The 23893-nt window shown below is 36.4% G+C and overlaps 1 protein-coding gene across 4 annotated transcripts in view; it reads right to left on the bottom strand.

The window, feature by feature from the left end:
- Positions 1–23893, bottom strand: part of TRAK2 (trafficking kinesin protein 2) — a 31816-nt gene that overhangs the window by 3132 nt on the left and 4791 nt on the right. For 2 of the 4 annotated variants that reach the window (XM_032190282.1, XM_032190283.1), the window contains exons 2-16: positions 15858–16188; positions 14712–14903; positions 10632–10685; positions 10017–10087; positions 9278–9394; positions 8851–9060; positions 6964–7042; positions 6325–6455; positions 6052–6126; positions 4692–4829; positions 3643–3722; positions 2797–2997; positions 2366–2664; positions 1742–2020; positions 935–1034 (exon numbers count right to left, since the gene is read on the bottom strand). In XM_032190282.1, coding sequence (XP_032046173.1) covers positions 935–1034; positions 1742–2020; positions 2366–2664; positions 2797–2997; positions 3643–3722; positions 4692–4829; positions 6052–6126; positions 6325–6455; positions 6964–7042; positions 8851–9060; positions 9278–9394; positions 10017–10087; positions 10632–10685; positions 14712–14903; positions 15858–15894 — 2063 coding nt within the window. In that variant the 5' untranslated portion in view covers positions 15895–16188. Of the gene's footprint in view, positions 1–934; positions 1035–1741; positions 2021–2365; positions 2665–2796; positions 2998–3642; positions 3723–4691; positions 4830–6051; positions 6127–6324; positions 6456–6963; positions 7043–8850; positions 9061–9277; positions 9395–10016; positions 10088–10631; positions 10686–12265; positions 12359–14711; positions 14904–15857; positions 16189–23893 lie in introns of those variants that run through there. The other 2 variants (XM_032190284.1, XM_032190285.1) reach the window with 2 other exon arrangements.

The raw sequence follows: 23893 nt of genomic DNA, 5'->3' as shown, positions 1-23893 counted from the left end.
TTCAGAGCTTTTAGGAGAACGTCTCATAAAACAATTACAAAGGAATGTAAGATGACAAAACATGAAGAAACTTTGCTGAAGAAACACATTAGTTGAATTGCTAAATTTCCAGAAAATGAAACCTGAACACCCAAAGCTACCTATGATAAAATGCTAACAAGTAGCACATTTGGATGAAAGACCCTGTTGAATGATACTATAGCTGTAGTATATCACACAAACACTAATCTTTATTTTCTATGTACAAACACCGCAATCTCTTCTGCTCTACATTAACTCAAATGATGCTTCCTGAAACACTGAGTATAATTATGTTTTCTGATGGATACTGGATGTTGGACAAACTTAGAGGACCCTTAATAGACGAGATTAATAACTAGAAAAAATGCAAACAAGTTAAATCAGGATTTGCAATTTGAATTGGACACTGAATCCACTTAAACTGGTGTTCTGCTTTAAAGAGCACAACCAGCCAAGCCACAATGTATTCAGCTAATTGTCATGAAAGCCTTAATACTACAGTCACTTTTTTTTTTTAAATATTACACAACCTGAAATAAATGTATAAACTGTGCTCAACTATAGTGTATTACATAGAACATCGACATCCAGCAACAACTCAGTTTTTAAAAAGGACAGAATAAAACATATTATGACTTTTTTTGTTATTGTTTTTGTTTTAATACAATAGGTATATGATACAAGGAATTTGCTATTTTAAGAGTATAAATTTGCTTCCTTTAAGTTACCTTAACCTATTTGAACTCTCATTGTGGAGAATTTCTAGTTTTCCCTTTGTAATTACAACCATTTTTATGTGTAACATTTCACGTGCTGCCTAACTGTCTTGGTATTTTTTAAAACTTGTTCATATATCAGAATACAGAATACAACTGCTTAATCCCACACAGCAATTCTTAGGATGTTATCATACCTGGGAGTAACTTGGGTGATATCAGATGGGTGAAGGATTCTACATGTAGTAAAGGTAAATGTGGAATTTGTTGAAGATAGACACTTTCCAGGATTTGAGGCTGCAATGTGGAGAATTTACATCCCATGAAGGTAAAAATACAGACTGATTAGTACTAATGAAAGCAAAGTTTAAGATGATGCTATTAGCATTGCTAATCTTTTTGTTGTTTTTTGTTTTGTTTTGAAGTAGAGAACAAACAATAACAAAGACATCATTGCCCCAAGGCCAAATATTTTCCAGTGAGAAAAAGATACTACAATCAGTTTATTTTAAAATCAATTTAGTTACTTGCTTTATGCTTTTTTTCCCAATTTAAGATGAGCTGAAACTACACTCTACAAACATCAGTAACATTAATAACAACAGAAGCCAACTAGCACTACAGGAAACACTAACATCCAAACTGAATCTAAAAGCAAGGATCATTCTGCACAGACACAGGCTTCTAACCTTGCAAAATGCTCTGAAGAGAACTGGAAGCAACTGTACCACCTGTATTAACCTGTATTTGAGCTAGCACTTTGAATTACTGTAGTATGGAGCTGCATAAAATTAAGTTCTTGGAGGCAAATTGCTAAACTAAAATAAATGTTAATGAAAAATAAGAGTCCTGAAAAGAAATTTCAGTCTGAAATCCCACACTGTAATCATACAACTGAGCACATAAACAGTGATGAAGTCCTTGCAAAAAAAAAAAAAAAAAAAAAAAAAAAAAGCAGAAATTGGCATGCAAACGGAAGAAAAACCACTAACTATGCTTCTTACCAGTGAGTGGTACTGCTACTGAAGTAATAGGTGGCAGGAAAATCCCTGACCCTTGCTTTGACACTGCACACTTCTTTTTCTCCAGAAAGGATGGTTGCACTTGAAATGTTATACCTCCTTCACCTTCTTCCTCATCATCCTCCTCCAAGTCAGAGATGTGGTGCACACTATCATCAGTCAGAGGGGTAAAACCTTTTGTAACAACACCTGGTCTTGGGTCCAGAATGGTGCCTAGGTTGGGTCGAGCAAGCTGCTGCCAGTGAAACAGGGTCTGAGATCCTGGTGTGACAAAAGAAGGGTTCCCGAGAGCCATTACTTACAATTACACTGAGTTACAAGAATGCTTGTTATAACAATCTCAGCCAACTGGTGCTGACATTGATAAACATAGTGTGATTGGATGGCAATGCCAAGCACAAGAAAAAGCCTAACACTTAGCACCTTTATAAGAAAGCCAAGTACAAAGCAACACTCTGGTGAGCTAGCTGGTACATAGCCAGCAAATGCTACTCCTTCCTCTTATTACATATTGCATCTACCTCTACACACACCAACAATAATTTAGTTGGTAAATTAATGTGAAATCTTTTTCTGCTGTTAGGAGAAGGAAGATCATCCTCTTACCTTCAATGGGCTTGACAATTTGCAATTTTTCTGGTAGGAGGACACGGAGGTTACTAGAGCTGGCAGAGAAATCAGTGAATTCTGAGTTTGTACCCAAGGAAAAACAGCTTTCTGTTGGTGTATTACTACCACTTGCTCCTTCTTTCTGCTCAGCCAGCAAACGCATTTTTCGCTCCCATTCCTCCTCAAAGAACTGCTTCTCGCTCAGGTAGTTCTGATGACGGAGGGAGAGCCTGTGCAGAGCTGTGACTAAGTCATTGTCCCCAGGAGTTCCTGGCTGGCCACACTTATGCGTGCCCCTGTGAGAAACATGAAATAATAATAGATATTAAGACTAGCAAATTAAATATTTCTCTCTTTTACATGGCAGGGGTCCAGTGTGGATTTAGTTTTAAGTCACTTAGTTTAGAAAGACAGACTGTGTTTCTTACTTCAAATTCTTCTCAGAGCTGCTCCTCTGGGTCATCTGTGTGTGTCCCTCCGAATGTAAGCCAGACTGAAAAGGCTTTGCTGTCATAACAACACTTAACCTATTAGAACCAGGAATTGGTAATGGGACAGGAAAGGAAGACGAGCGTCCACGAGTGACATTAGCAACCTTGACAGTGTCAAATACTCGTTTATGTTGACCCCTGCAAGAAAATTAAGGAAACAAACATGAGTTTCAGAAACATTTTTCAAGGGATAACAAAGTTTTGAGCAACAGATTTGCAAAAGATAGCAGAGACTGGACTAAAAAGATTTAAGCCCAGAAGAACAGGATTGCCTAACACACCCATGTTTTAGGGAGTACTGCTCTAATAAATATCTGAATTACCACTTTGATCTGAAAGAACAAAACAGTCTATTGATAACCACCTGATAAAATTTCAGGAGCTTATATTTAACTCTTGCTCAAAAGTAAAGTCTTCAGGAATAAGTCTTCAGCTTTATAAACTGTTATCAGTCTTTCAGCTATAATTTCATTTGCCAGAGATTTTTATATAAGCAGTAAAAGTGATAAAACTAGTGCTGTGTATCAAAGCATCTGCATCAAAAATCTGAGAAACTGAAGAATGAAATAACATTTTAGCAAATTCCCAGCTTCCTCATAGAATCAAATAGCAGGCTTTGAAGTTGAAAAGTTACAAATACTACAAAAAAAAAAAAAAAAAAAAAAAAAGAAAATTTATCAGAGTGAACATTCATATTTATAGATTTCCGGAAATCAGTTTCACCTTACTTAATACAAGCACATGAACAAGTATTGAAATGACACACAGAATCTAAAAACATACTTCTGCTTGGATAGAAGAGATTCATCACCCTGACTCAATTCCTTACGCATTGTCCCTTCAATTTCTGCTGCAAGGGAATCCTAGAGAAAAATGGGAACCAGAAGAGTTTACACATTAATAGAAATCTTCTTCCTAACAATTTTAACAGAAAATTTTAAAATACTCTAAAATTTCTTTTTTTTTTTCTCCTCATTATGTTTCACACTGTGCGTAATACACAAACCTTTCAGTCTTTGAAGGGGATGGCAAGCAGGAGAATTTTTACACCATAATTACACCTAAATATAACTGGTTTGGGTTCAGTTGTTCAGTTTTCATTTTAAAAATCTGTTCTTTTTTGGTACTTTTTATGTTAATTTCTTAAATTAAGCTACAACTGTAAGAGCACTTCTTAAGAGGTCAAAAACATACATTCTGTTTGGTTGATCATTCTGTATATGCAGAATGATCAACCAAAGCCTGACAAGTCCCAGCACAACTCAGAAATTTGTGAGTACACTACTCAGAATATACCTGACAGAAGAAGAGGAAAATAAATGCTTTTTTTTTCCCATTGGTTTAGTTATATTCAGCCTAAGGTTATATATTTCTGATTATGCTTAAAATTTAATCTCACAAGATAAGGAGATGAAGAGATAAAATTACATCATAAACTACATAAAGAAAGAAAAATGCAGTTTGAACTCTCAAAAAAAAAAAATGGTTTGTTTCTTAAAGAAATGTTGTCAAGTTATAAAATTTAATACACATATACAGGCACAATGGAGCACTAGCCATTGAACATACCAATTCCTGTACTTAACAGAAAAGTCATATAAAAAGGAAAAAACATTTTAGTATCTCAAAATGGTAAGTGAATTATTAGTTTACTAAACATTAAATTGTCAGAAATGTACACATTAAAGTAATGAAAAACTGTTAGCTCAGTTCCTTTGCCTATTACGAAATCGTTTCCACTGCAGCTCCTGTAACAGCTGTTTTACAGTTCTATGCTATTACAGGCCCTATATGTGCCAGTAGGTATACACCATGCTAGCAGTATTTGTTACCACAGGAAATGCTCCACATGACTGGGGATGGCAGAGACAAGCAACAGAGCGGACTCTGCTGCGCAGCAACTTCACTTCTTCTTGTGATTCATGCAACATCCCTAGACACTCTGTGTTCCGATCTTGCAACTCATGTAGCTGAAAGAAAAAAAGAGTATGTGATACCACTGAACTTCAACAGAAGCAAATAAAATACACAGTTAAGCTGAGTAACTCCTACAGAAAACAATATAGATGGGACTATAATATTTCTCCCACCGCACATCACACACCAACATCTGGAATTGGAAGCAGTAACAGACAATGCTCAGCATATCACCCATACCAATTTTAATTGTGACACATATATACTCAAGAGTATAAAATTCAAAGTAAAACACATTGAAAAACTCTGCAAATTTTGATGCAAAAGTAGCAAAAGAGAATAATCCTTAAAGATCTAGTGAGCTACAGTATTGATATAAGCAGTAATATTCACATGAAAGCACTCCGTTTCTCATAACTACTACTAAAAACAAAATTTACCTAGTTTGAACACCTTGTTTGCCTTTCAGACTCCCGTGAACTACAAAAATATTTGTGTAGACTTAACTAAACATAGTTATTCTTTTTCCCCTATCATTTGACTCCAACCACAATGAAAAATTAGAAGTTTTAAATAAATAAAAGTTCTTGCTGCTTTTATGTTGGTTTCAGCTGGGATAAAGTTAATATTCTTCCTAGTAGCTGGCGTGATGCTATGTTTTCTATTTAGGATGAGAATAACACTGATAACACGCTGATGTTACAGTTGTTGCAGAGCAGTGCTTACACTAAGTCAAAGACTTTTCAGCTTCTTGTGCTACCCAGCCGACAAGGAGGCTGGCTGTGCATGAGGAGCTGGGAGGGGACAGAACAGACAGTTGACCCAGAATAGTCAATGGGGTATTCTGTAACAAATGGCATTGTGCTGAACAATAAATATGAGGGAGTGTTGGCTGGCAGAGGGGTGTGCTGCTGCTTGGGGTCTGGCTGGACATTGGTCAGCTGGTGGTGAGCAATTGCACTGTCCACCACTTGCTTTGTATATTCTTTTATCATTATCATTATTATTATTTTCCCCTCCTTTTCTATCTTACTCAAGTTTTACCTCAATCTACAAGGTTTTTTCCCCCTTCTATTTTTTTTTTTTTTTTTCCAATTCTCTTCCCCATCCCACTGGGGGAGTGTGGTGATGGGAGTGTTTGAACAAAATGCAGTGCTTAGCTGCCTGACAGGTTAAACCACAATAGTCATTTAGTTTTTTTTCTCTTGTACTCTCTTTACCTGCCCAACCATCCATCCATCCATTTATCCACCCACCCACAAAAGCCTTAAGTACCTCTACTGTCAGTTGTCTCTGAGCATCTTTGGAAGCTTGTAAGTGAAGTTTCAGCTCTTCCTTTTCAATCACATGCTGAAAGCACAAAAAAGCGCTAATTATTTTTTTAGCCAATTCCCCTAAGGAAGGTGATCCTTGCCATTCTTTCATGAAACAGCCACTTTCTTGTGATATAACCCTTGATCTGCAAGTAATTTTTTACCCACTATAAGCATGCACATATGTACATGAATGGCGCAAACACACACACACACTCCATCAGCAGTCTCTTACTTCTTTGAGTTTATGCTGAAGATCAACAATCTGAGACAGAAGGGATGAGATCTCTTCCTGGTAGCGAACCAGCTCCTCACTCTTCTCTGACAACTCCTCTGTTATTCTGGAAATTTGAGCATTTGTTTGCCCTACAAAACATAAAAGCGACTTAAAGGAATGGAAAAGGAAACAGAAAGGGAAATGGAAACAACTCACTCCCCCCAACTAACTGTAACAAAAAATATCCTGCCCAAAACAAGATAGTTGGAGTTTCTTGTATACTTGACCTGAAAGGATAGCAAAGTCATAGTAAAGCCTGATTGGTTTTGCATAGAGGTGGGACTACATATTTAGAAACATAACCTTTAAGCAACTAAATATCTATCTTATTTATTTCTAAACAACAGAAAATCTTCCATCAGTGCTAACCAATTGAGTTAGAAAAATTATTCTCTAACAGTGCTAAATATTTATTTTTTAAAATACTGTAAATTAGCAAAAATATACCCTTTCATTGATAGCAGTTATTGTACCATATAGATTTACTATAGGACTGAAATTACTAAAGCTCATTTTTCAGGGATAACTAAGAGAAGGTTTAGGCACTAGATGTTCAAATACTGTTTTGTTGTTGTGAGAAACAGCTTGGATACTCACGGAGCTCTTTAACACAGTCACTGACTAGCTGCTGTTCCTTCTCTTCATATGTAATGGTTTCTGTCTTCAGCTGGCAAGCCTTCAAAAAAAAAGTTAGTGGTTTTCCAATTTCAGTTTATCCATACATATATTAATGTTACAAGTTTTTATTTTGGATATTGTTACAACTGAAGAATTTCCCTTCTCTTTCTAATTTCTATGCATCTCTCTGTCCTTACTAACCATTTTTTTCCACCATAGTCTGTTTCCCTGAATTGTATATGACTTTTGAATAACAGACATCCAACCACAGACATATGAGCAAAACCTTCTCTCTCTCATGCCCCTACTAAAAAAAAATATTCCAAAAATAAGTAATTTGGTAAGGAAATGTAAACCAACACAGTAATCAGAAGTAAGCAACTGAATTTGCTTTTGAGCTTCTTAAGGCAAAGAAGCTTTGAAAACTAAATTTTTAGCCAACTCCATGACAGTACTGAAAAGCTCTCAATAGAACAGCTTTTCCCCTTACTCCTCAACTGTTTTACTTAGACTGGAAATTTTCTGGGCCAGAGACTGTATCACAACAGGTCTAAACACCATCAATCATAGTAAATTCCCATCCCCATTTGGACTGTCAGGATAATTCCTGATATTAAACTTTGCACACATACATGTGCAAGTTCACAGGACTGCATTTGACTCACCCTAGTACTTAGTAATGGTGTTTGAAGATTGTCCAAACAAGCAGAAGTACAGCTACACAAGTGTAGATAAACACTTCTTTATAAAACACTGTTACACAAAAATAAAAACGTGCAAATACAGGCTCAACATGATTGAGGCTACTTCAAGTCAGTGAAGGTTATGTTATATCACAGAATGATAGCAGTCTCTTTTTAATTTCATTCTTTCCCCCACTCTGTAAAATAGATTGAATTCACCCCGGTCCACAAAATTCTGTAATCATATATGGGGTTAGGAGCATAATAAAATAAATCTGACCTTTCCCTCTTTCTTTTCTGTTCAGCACTACTGAACTATCCATTTGTTCCTAAGAGTTTTAGGGAGTATGTGCATCTCATTCTGAATACTTTGGAGATAAATCAAGAAGAATGTATCTTTTCATATTAGAGAATTCTACTTCTCACTGTATTGTTGTAACAAGCTCAAAAAACATCAATCACCCAGCTTCCTTACAAAGAACACCCAAACTTTCTTAAAAGGAAAAAACAAACAAACACTCTTAACTGATTTCCCCTTTTACAAATTCCACTTTGCACCTCCAAAGACGACACACTGTGCATCTGCAGATTCTAAATCTTGTAACCATTGGTTTCATGAGTTCTATAGCCATTTGTTTTGTCTAGCCATTTAGTCCCTATGCTTGTAAAAGAACACTTACCTATATTAATGTTTTATACATGAAAGAGACCAATTAAAATATGGAAACTAATACCATAGTCAGAACTTACTGAGTCTTTAACAGGATTTGAATGGAAGCTTAATACTTAAGACTGAATATACATTGACAAAGGTGTACCATCAACTCAAAGTTCAAATTCACAAAAGACTGCTACTAATTGCAGTCAGGTTTACACCAGAACTGGTCACACAAACTTGAGGACCTGATGAGTCCAACTACTTTTGCTGGGTGCTCACATAGGTTCCCCTATTTCATCATATACCATAAAGGTATTGAGAAAGGAGTACTAGAGGACTCCGAAAATAATGAATAGCAGTAAAGGAAACAGAAAGATGTGGAGGAAAAGTGTTTGGATATGATTTGCATACAGTGAAACAAAATAGTTATATATTCTGAGAGAAGCCTAGATGCTGGATTCTTTTTAACAATCCCAATTTATCTCATATCCGGCATATAAGGTACACACTGTAAGGCAGCTATACCTTCGAACGGAGAGCAAGGTTCTCCTCTTCCAACTCCCTGAGTTTATCTTGCAAGATATCCAGCTGCAAAAGACCTTGTGATACACTGAAAGACTCATTGAAACGAAGTGGTGTAGAACAGCTGGAATCTGTTTCACTTTCCTCAGAAGCAATTGAAACAATACGAAGTAGGTCATCCTTCTTCGATAGTTCATGCTGCAGCTGGTTAACCTAGCACAAAAGAAGATCACCAGCTTGTCAATTCTTGGACCAAGAAAGCTGACTGAACTATGGTAATTAGGAGAATGATTTCTAAGTGTACTTATGTAGTTTGAAAGCAGCAATCAACTGTTTTCACAATGAAATAATATGTTTTTATTAATCCTCTTCTCATCATCATAAAAAGATGGGAAAAATTTAAAAAAAATAAATAAAAAAAATCACTCACTTGATCTAGAGTTTGTCCTAACTGCTCTTCTAGCGCTTCATTCTGTTCTGTCAACAGGTGGTTTCGCTTAAGCAGGGCTTGTCCAATTCGAGCTGCCAGTTCCAGGTCCCGGTCCTTCTGCTCATAAAAAGTGTACAAGTGTCTACTTTTAATCAGATAAAGTTTAAATACAGAGTAATTTTAGATTTTCATAGCTACTGATTAACGCAGCACTCTGAGATCGCTACACACTCTCAAACGGATTGCTTCTGCAACACTGATAAAACAATGATTAATGTTTCATCCTTTGGATCCAAAACACATCCATAACTATGCTTCTCTTCCAGTCATTCTCAGTAACAGGGGGAGGGCACCTAACCTGGGTACAGTACTGGTGAAGTTATATGGGCTCTATTGTGTCATTCCAAGAAGTCACATACACTTATGCCTATTGTCTTTCAAGTAACAGCTTCTCCAGAAACAGACTGCTTAATTGGAATAGTGATGAGAAGGTAAAAGTCAAGTGGCACTTAGAAAGCAGAAGAAATCTCCTTCTTTCTCATTGCATGCTAGCTCCTATGAGGTATCCATAGCATTGCTAAATTTTGTTTCTGAGGTGGTGCAAATGACTGGACAGCTTCTCATGACCCTTATGCAGCTCCTGAAGATAACTGAAGCAAAAATTCCAGGAGATGAATAATTTCCTCAAATATGTGTCCTCAAATGTATTAACACAATTACATTACAGAGATGAGCATACCTCAGCTAGCAGATGTTTGACCACGTCAGTGTCACTGTAGGTTTTCTGTTCCACATTATCTGTGCCTAAAACTGAGAAATAAAAAGCGTACTTACTGAAGTTGCTTAAGTACAAGAAGACTGCTTGGAAGGGAGAGAATTAAAACACAGAGGACATTGTTTATACAAGCTCAAATAGAACAACTAGCTGTGGAAACTAGCAGAGGCTATCAAAATGCATCTTAATTTCAGAAGTATGAAACAATGCTCATTTAAGAGATTGATCCAAAGTACTGAGTATTTACAGCTTTCAGCAATATTAGCTAGAAGTTGAGGTGCTTGCACATCCTTCACGTTTAGAAAAAGGAGAAGAATCTCTTTAGATCAACTTTTTGAATACAGATAAGCTATTATCATCCAGCCTTTTGGGGAGAGAGAGAAGTAATGTATATCCATATATAGCTGAAAACACCTGCAGATTTTGTTGAGAACAAGTAGTATTTCGAAAACAAGACCAAGTCAAGAAGAAACAAAGAGCAAAAAGAATTTGTGACAACTCTGAACAGAACTTGGACCTAAAGTATAAAACGCTGTCTTGAGAAGCAGGATATGCTAGTAAATAAGAAATCTGAATTACCTTGTGCAAATTTGTGAGATCCAGCAAAGGAGGAGGGAGGAAGTTCAAAAAGAGCTACAGTTACAGGAAAGGAAAGACAGGGAAGAAAGAATAAAAAGGAGAAAGAATTAAAATTCAAGGAAATAGTCTACTGGGTTTGGCTGGGATGGAATTAACTGTCCCCACAGCAGCCCATATAGTGTGGTGCTCTGCACTTGTAGCTAGAATAGCATGGACAGCAAGACTGTCTTCACACCCCGCCCAGTGACCTAAACAAACTAAAGAGTTTTTCCATACCATATGACAGCATGCTCAGCAATAAAAGCTGAGCAGAGGGGAGGAGGGGTGGAGGGGACAACTCTTGTTATGAAAGCATCTGTCTTCCTGAGCAACTACTACGTGTATTGAGGCCTTGCTTCTCAAGACATGGCAAAATATTGCTTGCTGACAGCAAGTAGAAAATAATTGTTTTCTCCCTTTCCTTCTGTGTGGCCTTAAATTTGCTATTTTTGCTTTATGGACTCAGGACCATGAAAGCAAAGAAAGCAGCAAGATAAGTTGAATAAATATGGAAGTATCTACTTCAATTGGAGACATAAGTTAACTTGCTTTGAAACTAATTCTATCATCTCTGCATTGTAAAATTATTATGAGATTATTATGGGATTTGGTCTAAATCTATTTCTGAGATTTTTCTGCCTTGTTGAAACCTGATTCATGCTCTGAGTATATAGTAGTATTGGTTCTGTTAGTTGCTGTTTTTTTTGTCTTTGTTTTTACTGAGGGCTGCTGATGTGGTTATGAGATAGAGAAGTGCTAAGCTGAAGTGCTCACTAACTTTATATATGCACATTTGTAAGCTATGTACATGTATATCCGTTATGTAGGTAATGCACACAGATAACCTTGCATAGCATAACACTAAGGCTACATGCTAGGAACAAAAATAAGTTGCATTTTAGTATAGAAGAAAACTTACACAGCCTTGAAAGACAGGAGAAAAGAAAGAACAATACAGAAGAATGAGGTTTACTGAACTGTTTTTCTAATAGCTTAACAGGGAAGAAAAATGAAACTAACAAATCAAACACTTTTTATCAAGTAGATTAGTAGGCATAAACATAAAACACATGCTATTAAGGAGTGTTGAACTTAAAGCACTGCCATTTGCTAACTCTATTGCCAAGTGGTGCAAAAATAGAAAAACATCCTTACAAAATTTAAAGTACCTGTCTTTGCATTTTGGAGGTCAGTTTTACTGTGCCACTTTGACATTGTTTGCTGCGAGGGCACTCATCTTACTAATATTTTGAAAATTCACTGCCCAATAACTTTCAGCCTTTAGCAGGCAGAATATTATAGCCAGCTCTCCTGTGGTAAGTATTCCCACCAGATGATTTCAAGTGGAAGTTTCTATCCAGTGCTAAATTGGTTTAATAAAGATCTGTTAGTTACATACACAGTTACTCTGAAAGGGAGGTTCCTAAAAACACAAACAAGTATATCTGCTCTGGTAAATGAAATCTCAGAACTAACAATTTTGAAACTTAGCTCCATACAACTTTTGTAACTTTCTTACACTACAGAAAAAAAAATATACATAGTTGTTATAACTCTCTACTGTGAACATACATGTGCAATTTCTGCTTACTCACCTCGCCATGGGAAGGCTGCAAACAACTCTTCATTTTGGTTAATATTCTTGTTATGTTGTGCCATGTTCCTTTATTCACATATACAAAGTAGTTCTAAGGACAGATGTTTTGTAATTTGAGGTTTCTTATTCTACCAAAGTTGAAGGAGAAAATATTCTTCTACCTCACAGAAGACTAGGTGAGTGCCAGTAGGAGCTCACACTAAGTGGATTGCTAATTAGATCCACCTTCTAATAGGCAGCAGTAGCTATAAAAAGAGGAGGAGCAAGTGCAGCAAGTATTGTATTGCTATTTTCCCCCTAGATGTCAAATACAACTTGACTCAAATCATAAGTTCACCATTCTTTACAGCAAAAGTTGCACAAAAATTTCCATTTGTATATAGAGGGAGAGATACATAAAATCCCCAAGTTATGCTTCACAACTATGATTATCACATTTATTCCCAATTCCAGTCACTACTAAGACAGACACAAACTTCAGCTAACAAGCTATTTAGCAGTGACTATAACTAAATACTAATTTGTATTTCTATCTGTCTGGGACCTTCCTGTAAATTCTCCTGTAAATTACTAGGCTCAGATGATAACAGTTACATTCCTTCTCTTTGTCTAGACAATTTCTAGGGGAAACAAAAAAACCATATTTCTCTTGAATTTATATGAATCAACAGTTACAACAGCTTTGACAGAGTTATACCTAACAGTGATCTTTTTAATTAACGTGATGAATTTCACATCCAAGTTGGGTAGCCAAATTTTAATCTCACATATGTTATGTGAGATTATGCATCTATGCATATGCATCTATGTTATCCCAAAATTCTAAGACAGACTTACTCTAAAGATTCACTTTTGGACAGAAATTTAAAATGATAGTTGCAGTGCATTTTTGAGAATATAAAAAAAAAAAAAAAAGGAAACTGTTCAAAAAAAACCCAAAAACATAAACAGACAAACAAACAAAAAAACAACTCTCACAAGCAGATCACTTTTTTATTTTCACAGTAGAAAATCCTGTAATTGCAAAGAACTTCTTTCTGGGTGAAAGAGGAAAACACCTCTTTTTGTAGTATTTTGACAGCCTTATGACTTAATCATGACTTAAAACCCCTGCCACCTCTCACTGCTTGGAAATGCAAGCTCACACTGACTTAAGTGTCTTCTCTTGGAGCAATGTGCTTCATTACACTGGAACTGCAGGCACTGACAAGAGACACATTTGATATAAAGTTGCTATCAGCACTGACAGACTTTGATCCCAACTCTTTCTAATTAAAGCTTAGAGATAAGTACACACCCCACTGACTACACACAATCATTTCAATTGAACTATAAAAGTGGTCGCTCAATATAAAATTATTTGTTTACAATATTATTGTCAGAAACAGACCAAGCAATAATCATTAAGTGGCTTTCAAAATGCTTTCCACAGTTAAAAAAAAAAATTAAGCATCCAAGTTTAATCAATAACAAGCTTGCTTTAAATCAGGGATTGCTGCATGTGTAAAAGGTAATATGTTACTTTTACTTAATCATTTGCTATACACCCTGGGTGGAGGCTGAAAATACAAACAACAAAAAATCCCTGTGCAGAGGTGACACATACGTCAAAGAGGCATTCATTACAGAGAAATAGTAAGTTGAACTTAAATACCAAGTTAACTCTCCCAAGTGGTTCCTTCCAATATAGGGAGTAAACAGGACGTAGCCATTTCTCTAAACTGTTTACAACATTCCCCTCTTTTCACATGAAAACACTTGAAATTACAGGCAAATTACTGTTTAGTTCTTTCTGGCAACCTTTATATATGTTTAAAATCAAATGGTATAGAAGGTTTCTTCACATGATATGATGCTGTTCAATTTCATCTTAATGATCTGCTATCTTTAAGGATTGCTGTAATCACAACTGACTGGCAGCAAAAAGTTACTTAGTATTTTCAGAACCTGAAGGCAGTGATCAACATCCACATAGTACCCACCTGCCCAACATTCACAGATTTGTATCTCCAGAAGAAACAATTAATAGCATTTCCAAAGCAACATTGACACACAACATCAGAACAAATACCATCAAAAGAACCATAGCATTGTTAACGTTCCTGAAAACAGAACTGCTGCATACTCCATACCTCTCGTATCACATCTAATCTAACACAATTCTAGGTTCCTTCCTCTTTTTCACTACCAGATGTTTCTACTCTTATTTCTAAGTGAAATCTAATGATTAGGCACGCAGCCATGGGACATGCTAGCTCAGCTCTTAGAATGACAGAGCTGAACAACAAGCACTTCCTCTGTACTCAGCTTTTCATTCCACCTCTGCAAAAATGTACAGATTTGAACATTACACTTAAACATTAACCAGTTTATATTTACATTTTGCTCTTCAATAAATCTCAATGTCAAAAAAAAAAATAATTCTTAGGCCCAGGTATACTCACTCATGTAACGGAAGGTCTCCTCATCATGAACTGGAGAAGAGATTTTGGGAAGACAGCCATGGCAGTTGGACTGAATCCAGTCTTGATTTTCATACAGATACAGAGAGTCCACTCGTAACTTGTAATCTGGCAACTGTTCTTCTAGCATGCTCACCAATTCTACCTCAGGGAGGTCCTCAGTGGAGCAGACATCTAAAAGTAAGTAAATGCCACTAACACTATATTACAGGACATTGAATATGCCATATATTTATTATATGGTACAGTAGTATAGATTCTACATACTACAGAATACTTTCATAAACCTTCAGTAGGTTTGAAAAAATTCTTCTGTACTGGACAAATTACCAGAAAACTGATTGATATTGTGGCATTTGCAAATTCCTCATCCCCAAGTGATTCCATAACTTTCTGCAAAGCTGTTCTATCCATGGCTCCGTCTGACTTCTTAAATACAGTGCATTTAATGAGCTTCAATTTGTATCTTTCCCTGCTTATTGAACTAAAACACAAACCTACATTTTCGCAGCAGATGATTTTGTAAGGTTTCATTGGCTTTAGCATAGTTACAGTTCTGTTTCCTGAAGGAAATTCACATACTTCTTTTTCTTCTGTTTATCATTTTGTTTGGTAATTGACATAGGCTTGAATAAAGTAAATAGAAATATCAATGGAATACTGCCTTAAAATCAGACAACTTAAATACAAAACTCTATTATCATCCATATGGAATCATGCTTTATGTGAACACGGTACCCAAACTTCTAAACAGTAAAATTAAGCTCTTCCTGTTTTTCCCCCTTATTCTCTTTGAGATTGTTGCAAAAAAGGAACAACAAAAAAGTTGCTGAAGTACTGCACATCAAAGGTATACAATGATTATCTTTTGAACATGTCCACCAAAGATGAAGACTGTCTTCAGTATCTTTCAGTGGAAGATATGTCAACATTGATAATTAACACTGAATCAAAAACATCTTACAATGGAAACTGATTTAACAAGCTAGTTAAAGGACTCACCGTTTTTGTTGATTTGCAATATCAGATAAGTAATACAAGGAAAATCAAATTCAAGGCAGTTTTCAGGTTGGTGTTATTTAAAATATTAGATACATTCAGGACTTGTAACAGATTTCTCCAACTTACCAGAGATGCTCTCCAAGACCCTGTGATCAAAATTCATGAGTCTTTTCTTCACAGTTCACTTCTTTAGAAATAACATTCTGTAGTCAGATTGTGCACTGTCCCCTTATTGCTTTGCTGGGAAGATGGCTTTGATTTCCAGTATAAGGGCCAGCCATCAAGCTACCAAGATGCTAACAAGTCTGGCATCAACTCACTTCTGTACATGGATTTGTACTCCAGATCTATTGCTGTCTTAGGACACGCTCATTCCTTTCATCTGACTTACTACTCAGCAGAAATATCTATAGGATATCTCATATAAGCTTCACAAACTTCTCAGCTCAGCCATCACCTAGAAATAAAACAAGAAGAACACCAGAGCTTAACAGATTTCACGCTTTCAAATGAGATCAGTTGATTAACATGACCTCTTTTCTTTCAGACTGAGTTTCCTCCCTGTACAACCACTTAACCTCCCAAAATAAAAATAAATTAAAAGATTAAAAAAAATAAAAAATCCTTAGTCTAAACATTACATTATATATTAAAAGTGTCATTAAAAATATGCCTTTTCCCTGCAAACGTGACATCTCACCTTCACCACTGACTTTGTCAATTACTGTTTGTTTATACCATTCCTCCTCTTCCACATAATATTTAGTATACGACAAGCTCATTCACTGTAATGAGGCACTTTCCTTCAACACTGAAGGACAGCAGCTTCAACTAAAGACAAATTTTTGTTCAGGCTACTAAGTGCATTTAAAGCAATGGGTTTTAAAGGCAGGATTTCAAAAACATCATTCTGAACATTAAATTGGCATAAAGAAATTTTATTGGACTGCTGTCTTCAATCTCTTCCACTTTAGAAGTCCACTAACTAAGATTTGGATCTATCAGAAATCTACAATTTTATTACAGACTGATGATCTTCCATGTAAAATCTAAGAGTAATCCTAGACAAAAAAAAAAATAAAAATGCAAGAGAACAAGGTGTCATTTTTCCTCTTCTACATTCACTAAACATGTGATTCTCTTTAAAGCTTACATTAATTTCAAATTTGCTCTCAAGAGTTTCCCCAAGCACAAACACAAATTTGTCTTGTTGTCTGCAGGAATCTTTCATTTGACACGCTCAGAACAGACAGAGCTTTTTAAAGAAAGCCAAGAGCCTGCCAGCTTATCTGCTTGTACAGTTTAGCAGATCAAGAAAGAATTTTCTTCCATTAAAGTCAGCTTATACTTATGAACAATACCTTCTTCCTTTGTATTTTATTTACCTGTTTTAATTATTATCTATATTAGGTACTTACTAAGAACTGTAGGACTGAGATTTCAGAAACATTTGTTATTTGAAAGTTAATTTGTTATGGGACTTTGATTCTTAGTGATGTAAGACCATTTATTCAATTTTTATATTGAGACTCCTCTTGCATTATATTATGTATTTCTGTCAATGATCCCCAGGTCCTTTTCTGCAAAGCTGCTATCCAGACTGTTAGCCCCCCGCATGTACTGGTACACAAGTTTATTCATCCGCAGGTGCATGCAGGACTTTGCATGCAGGACTTTGGCATAAAATGCCAAAATCTGAAACGCAAGACATCCTGACTGAACTGAATAAGCACTTTTTTTTGTTTGTTTTGTTTTGTTTTTTAAACCATGACAGTGACTGAGCACTGGAAAAGGTTGCCCAGATAGGTTGTGGAATCTCCACCTTTGGAGACATTCAAAAGCCACCTGGAGATGGTCCTGGGCAGGCAGCTCTATGTAGTTCCACTTAAACAAGATTTATTTCTCAGTTAAACAAGTACTTAAAAGGAAAAAGCCTCACAGCAGTTCTTACTGTGTTTGTGATGTAAACCACATTTGACATAAGGAAAAAACACCTCACAAGGCAAGGTGGTTTGGGTCTATTTTTTTCCATTAGACATGCCAAGATTACATTCCTTACTTTGCAAGTGTGGTATTGAGGGACTTCAATACCACAGTATTAAATGTTGATCAGAAGGAAGAACAAAAATTTAAGAGACACAACTGTTTAACAAGCAGTTAGATAGGCCTTACTAAATAAACTGCATAAAAATGCAAAATTACTGTTTCTTTTGGTTATTCAAACTTTAATCTCAAGACTGTTATGCTGTTGTATGAACTACGGTTATGACCTCTACCCTAAACCATATTCAAAAGCTGTCAATTAAACAAATCCAAACCACATTAAAGGAAGAAAGATAGCACAGTTACAAGACAATGCAGCATTATACGAGTTGTGACTAGTCAGAGCCTGAGGCTGGTGATAAACATTTGCAATGACAATCCTGCCCCACAGATGAGATATGTCAACATCCATAGATATGGTTTCCACCTACACATTTGTAGTGTTACTAATGTATAAAGTGCAATTATAAAAGGAATTAATTAAAAGCAGTACAAAGAGATGGAAGGCATCCCACAAAATAATCACCACAGGACACACAAAATCAGTTCTATTTCTAGGCAGAAGTCTTCATGCAGCACAGAAGCTACAATTCTACAGTAAATACCTTAATCCTATACTCATTTTGCACAGAAATCTCATGGAAGTATTGTAACACCAGAGTTGTCTGTGTCTGATACGCCCCAAGCATGGGGCTGTGCCACCTACCAGTAGTAACTACGCCATTTAAGCATCAAAGCAGCAAACTTTTGATAAAAATTATTAGAGTCCAGAGCTTATTTTATTGTTCATTATTAGTGACTGTTATCTCCAAACTTAAGGAAGTCCTGTCTGGACTAAAAGATCTAATTACTTATTTAATAAATAACTGTAAGTATTCTATACAAGTCAACCCTGATTAATATTCCAGACACCTGAAAGTGAGGAAATTTGTAACTAATGCCTGATTTTTCTTGCTTTTTTCTACCTCACAAAGTTTCTTCTCTTGTCCAATTTTAAAAACATTTAAAAGGCAGAATCCTTCTTTTAATCTGTCACTTCTGCAGCTTTCCAGGAAGCCAGGGGAAATCAGAGGAATGGATCAACATGAGCACAATATTTCTTATCTATTGACACTCAAGCTTTTATCGATTTTGTCTACTTTAAATAGTCATATGACTTGAAACAGATTTACCTGAGAATTTGAAGACTGTCATTAGCAAAGACATTATCTCTGCATTTAAGTGACATCAGAAATGATGGAGACTACTGAGACACAAGTGGCTGAAATACTTGGAAGTTTCCAAGTGCACGTTTATAAGGCCAAAATTCCAAGCAGCAAAAAAAAAACAGGCTTATCTACTGTCTGTGCTTAGACTAACTTTCCAAAATGATGAATCAATGGCAAAATTTATAAAGCTGAAAATTCCTGTTCTACTTGATGAAAGTTACTATTCTTGCATACTTGCAATAAATGCAAGTATTTCTCTAAAATAATATAAAAATATTATTTTCAGTAATAGTAAGGACATAAGGAATGGCTGCTTTTGCATTAAGATTTCATTAAGTTTTATTTTAATCTATGCAAGTAGTGTAAACTCAAACAAAAAAAAAAAAGGTCATGACCAATTTGTGCTATATATAGTGAAGTTACTATCTATGTGTAAGACACAGTTCATATACCGGTGCAAGTGTTTTGTAAAATAAAACAGAATTAGCCATCCATATTCTACAGGTATAGTCATAGGTACAAGCTGTGGGAATAGAAATGTTGTTTTTGCAGAGTTACATTGTTTAGAAGGAGGGAATGTGGTACTGAGATATGCTTACAGTGGTAAGAAAGTTTAGCAGGCAACCTTGTAAAATGCAGACAACCAGACTCCTTAGGACAATTAGGTGAAAATCATGATGGTATCAATTCAAGTCAGATAAGTGAAGAAACATTACCACTTCAAGCAGTAAAAATGTCAAAAGAAATTTGAAAGTTAACAGGCCGGCAACTGAAGGCCATGCATTGTTTGTGAAGCATCAGATAGATTGTGAACCTGGATTACCCACTCAGTGGGGAAACAGAGGGTCCTGTCATCAAAAAGTATATAAACTGTGTTTTGGAACCAGTTAGTGCGCTCTTCTGCTTGTGGGGCGCCCGCCATTGCAATCGCGAATAAATTACTACTTCACTGAGATCCTCGCCTGAGCCTAAGTTATTGGCTGCGGAGTGTTTCTCACAAAGCTGATGAAAATTTTCACATGCGGACTTACAACTTCTCCTAAATAAGCAAACTAGAAATAATATGAAAGTATGCAGTCTTACTCTGATATTTTATCAGCTACTATTTTCAACATTTCCTATAGTCTTACTGTCACATTTACTTATATGTGTATTTATAACTGGTCTGCCTTGAGTTTCAAAGTTTTCTTAAGTGTCACAGAAGAAATTTAATCTAGTACAGCAATACATTTCACAAACTGTATTCTAAAAATTATTTCCATTTTATAACCACGTGACAGTGGATGATATTAATTCAAGTAAACGTTTTATTTATATTTGGTTAACCACATTACAAAATACTTCCTCTGCATTTTTTTAAACCAAAACCTCGATAGTCTATAAAGAAAACAAACAAAAAAATGCTATACCATGTGTACTATGGTTATTTTTTTGTAACTGTTTAAGTTTGTTATTTTGCACGACGTGCACTTAGTTTTTATAGATCCATACAGCCAGGATGATTTTATAATAAAAAGAATCACTGTGGAGTAATATGATATTTAATATGACACAGTTTCTTTACAACTATGATTTAATCTTCAAGTTTTAATAATTTTAAAATTGACATCACTTCCTCACAAGACTGGAACTAATCTCTCTTTTAAATAATCCAAAGCAGAAACAGCATTTATTGCTGGTCAATATCTGTTAAGCCAGTGGGGGGGAAATAAATAATCTGGGTGAAAGTTACTAGAGCACCAGGCAAATACCAAGTTATTAGCTTGAAAGGACAACTTCATTTGTAAAATTCTTGAGCAGCCTGCCAGATAAGCAAGCACCATAAAAGTTAACGCTGTCTCTTTCAAAGCTTCTCATGGTTATTCCAGTGTGCCATGGGGCAACTTCTCCAGATATTCGACAAGCTTACGCCCTGTGCAGTACCTCCCTGCAGGGGACTCCATGACCCTTTTACTCTGCAGCACTGCAGTTATAGAACAATTCCCTGAGCAAAGCTTCCATCTGCAAGTTATAACTATACCTAAATACATATGGACAACATCCACAAAATTTACAACATGGCTTTAAAATACATAAGCCAACTATAAAATGATGGTTTAGAAATTCAAGGTAGTAAAATCATTCAAAAAGGTATGCCCAAAACAGAAGGCAGAGACTTTCTCAGCAATTGTCTTCCTCTTAATAACTACATATATATAGGTATTTAAAGAAAGAAAAATCACATGCACTTTGGAAAAAGCAGACAGTGAATACAGAAAAATGTAACATAATTTAGGTCCGATATTTATACTAGCAAAAGAAAAAGATTAAAAGATTAAACTTTAAATGTGTTTGCTTACGTTGGAACACCACATTTAAACTATGCCTGACATTCAGAAGCTGAATCAGGAACTAAATGTCAGGTGTGGCATCTACTAAAAGCAGAACACAAATGAAAATAACTTGAAAACTGTCTTTGAGTACAGAAACTAAATGAAAGGTGAAAAACTAAACAAGATAGCTTATTTAAACTGAAAAATATATGAAAGGGTAAGAAAGAAAGTTGTTAATTAGGGAAATAACAGCTAAAGGATTGAAAAGTTATTTATAACTTGACCATTACTTTTTATGTTGTCATGATATTTGATATTTTGCAAGAGAACAGAGTGCAAAACACAAACAACACTGAGCTTTTGAAAAAAACAGAAGCTTACATTATCCTACTTTAAGTGATCTATGCAGTTCTTCCTGCTTTGTTCAATTTGTCCACCAGAGGCTCAAAAGAGTTACTGGTATCAGACGCACTGAAGAACACGCTTCTTGTTCAGCATACATTGTTGTCTGAATTAAACAGACTTTTTTTGTTGTTGTTAAAATTTGAAAATTAATTATCTCAAAAGCAGAAGTTTGTGCAGCATGCAAAAACAGCTCCACTGTCATCTTTTGCATTCTGTATAGCAATTGCAGAACAAAACTTTAACCACTATAATAATTTTCTGATATCACCTGCCCTTCCGGGCAATTTGTCATTAAAAGAACTTCTTTGATAGATTTGGTATAGCCTCTGGCTCCAGTAATGCATGTTTTCTTGCTGAAGCTTTCTTTGATTAAATATTTTTAGTTTTGAGTAAGCGCTTCTCTGCATATTTTATGATCTTTATTATATAACCACACAAAACTCGTAATACAGAGGATTAATTTAGTTGGCACACACAAGTCTTTATTAGAATGTCAGAATTACAGTCAACTGTAAATGCCAGGCTATTTTCCCTTTATAAAAAAGGAATAAAGCTTTCAGTCTCCTACATTAACAGGAAAGATATTCAGAGACATTACTGATGAAGTAAAAGACAGCACCTCCATGTTCTTCCTTACTTTGCTGTACAAGAAAGCCCTAAAATTTCTTCCCTCCTCACTGTTCCCTCTTTCACAACCACATGTTCTCTTATTAAACAATGAACTGAAAAGAAATGCCAAGGACTGGTATCATACTGTTGTCAAGAGCAGAGCATATGAGTGCAACCACAGTGCACAAAAATGCTTTCTCCTGACAGGAGATTTGATTAATTTTTCCTTCAATACGTCAAAATATCTCAACCAAGATCAACTTGCAAAAGCAAGACTGTGGGATGTCTTAGAAAAGTTTAAATAATGTTGTAAAATGTTACAAATGATTAAGTCTTCTCTTTGTAACTGCCATTTTAAACAATTCAAGATGGATGCAAAAATGCCAGTTGTGCCACCTTATTTCAGAAAATAAATCAGAAGACTTCCTGAAAATAGAAAGAACTGAAAGCTGAGATGAGTTGCTTTTACGATTGGAAACACTAGACAAACAAATGTATGTGTTCATTTCTTCATGCATAAAAACTTAAAAACATATTCAAAATATGTCATCTATTTTGACATCATCCAAACTGAAATATAATCTCCATCCTTTACTGGATGCGGGGGGAAACTTAGTTACAAGAGATGAGGAAAAGGCGGAGGTGCTCAATGCCTTCTTTGCCTCAGTCTTTAGCGGCAATACCGGATGTTCTCTGGATACTCAGTACCCTGATCTGGTGGAAGGGGATGGGGAGCAGGATGTGGCCCTCACTATCCATGAAGAACTGGTTGGTGACCTGCTACGGCACTTGGATGTGCACAAGTCGATGGGGCCGGATGGGATCCACCCAAGGGTACTGAGGGAACTGGCAGAGGAGCTGGCCAAGCCACTATCCATCATTTATCAGCAGTCCTGGAGATCGGGGGAGGTCCCAGTTGACTGGCGGCTAGCAAATGTGACGCCCATCTACAAGAAGAGCCAGAGGGCAGACCCGGGAAACTACAGGCCTGTCAGTTTGACCTCAGTGCCAGGGAAGCTCATGGAGCAGATCCTCCTGAGAGTCATCACGCAGCACTTGCAGGGCAAGCAGGCGATCAGGCCTAGTCAGCATGGGTTTATGAAAGGCAGATCCTGCTTGACGAACCTGATCTCCTTCTATGACAAAGTGATGCGCTGGGTGGATGAGGGAAAGGCCGTGGATGTGGTCTACCTTGACTTCAGCAAGGCTTTTGACACCGTCTCCCACAGCATTCTCCTCAAGAAACTGGCTGCTCTTGGCTTGGACTGGCGCACGCTTCGTTGGGTTAGAAACTGGCTGGATAGCCAGGCCCAAAGAGTCGTGGTAAATGGAGCCAAGTCCAGTTGGAGGCCAGTCACTAGTGGCGTCCCCCAGGGCTCGGTGCTGGGGCCGGTCCTCTTTAATATCTTCATTGATGATCTGGATGAGGGCATTGAGTGCACCCTCAGTAAGTTTGCAGACGACACCAAGTTAGGTGCGTGTGTCAATCTGCTTGAGGGTAGGAAAGCTCTGCAGGAGGATCTGGATAGGCTGCACCGATGGGCTGAGGTCAACTGCATGAAGTTCAACAAGGCCAAGTGCCGGG

The sequence above is a fragment of the Aythya fuligula genome, chromosome 6, assembly GCF_009819795.1.
Source record: "Aythya fuligula isolate bAytFul2 chromosome 6, bAytFul2.pri, whole genome shotgun sequence".
In the NCBI taxonomy this organism is placed as follows: domain Eukaryota; kingdom Metazoa; phylum Chordata; class Aves; order Anseriformes; family Anatidae; genus Aythya; species Aythya fuligula.
This window is presented reverse-complemented; position numbering and strand designations above follow the sequence as displayed.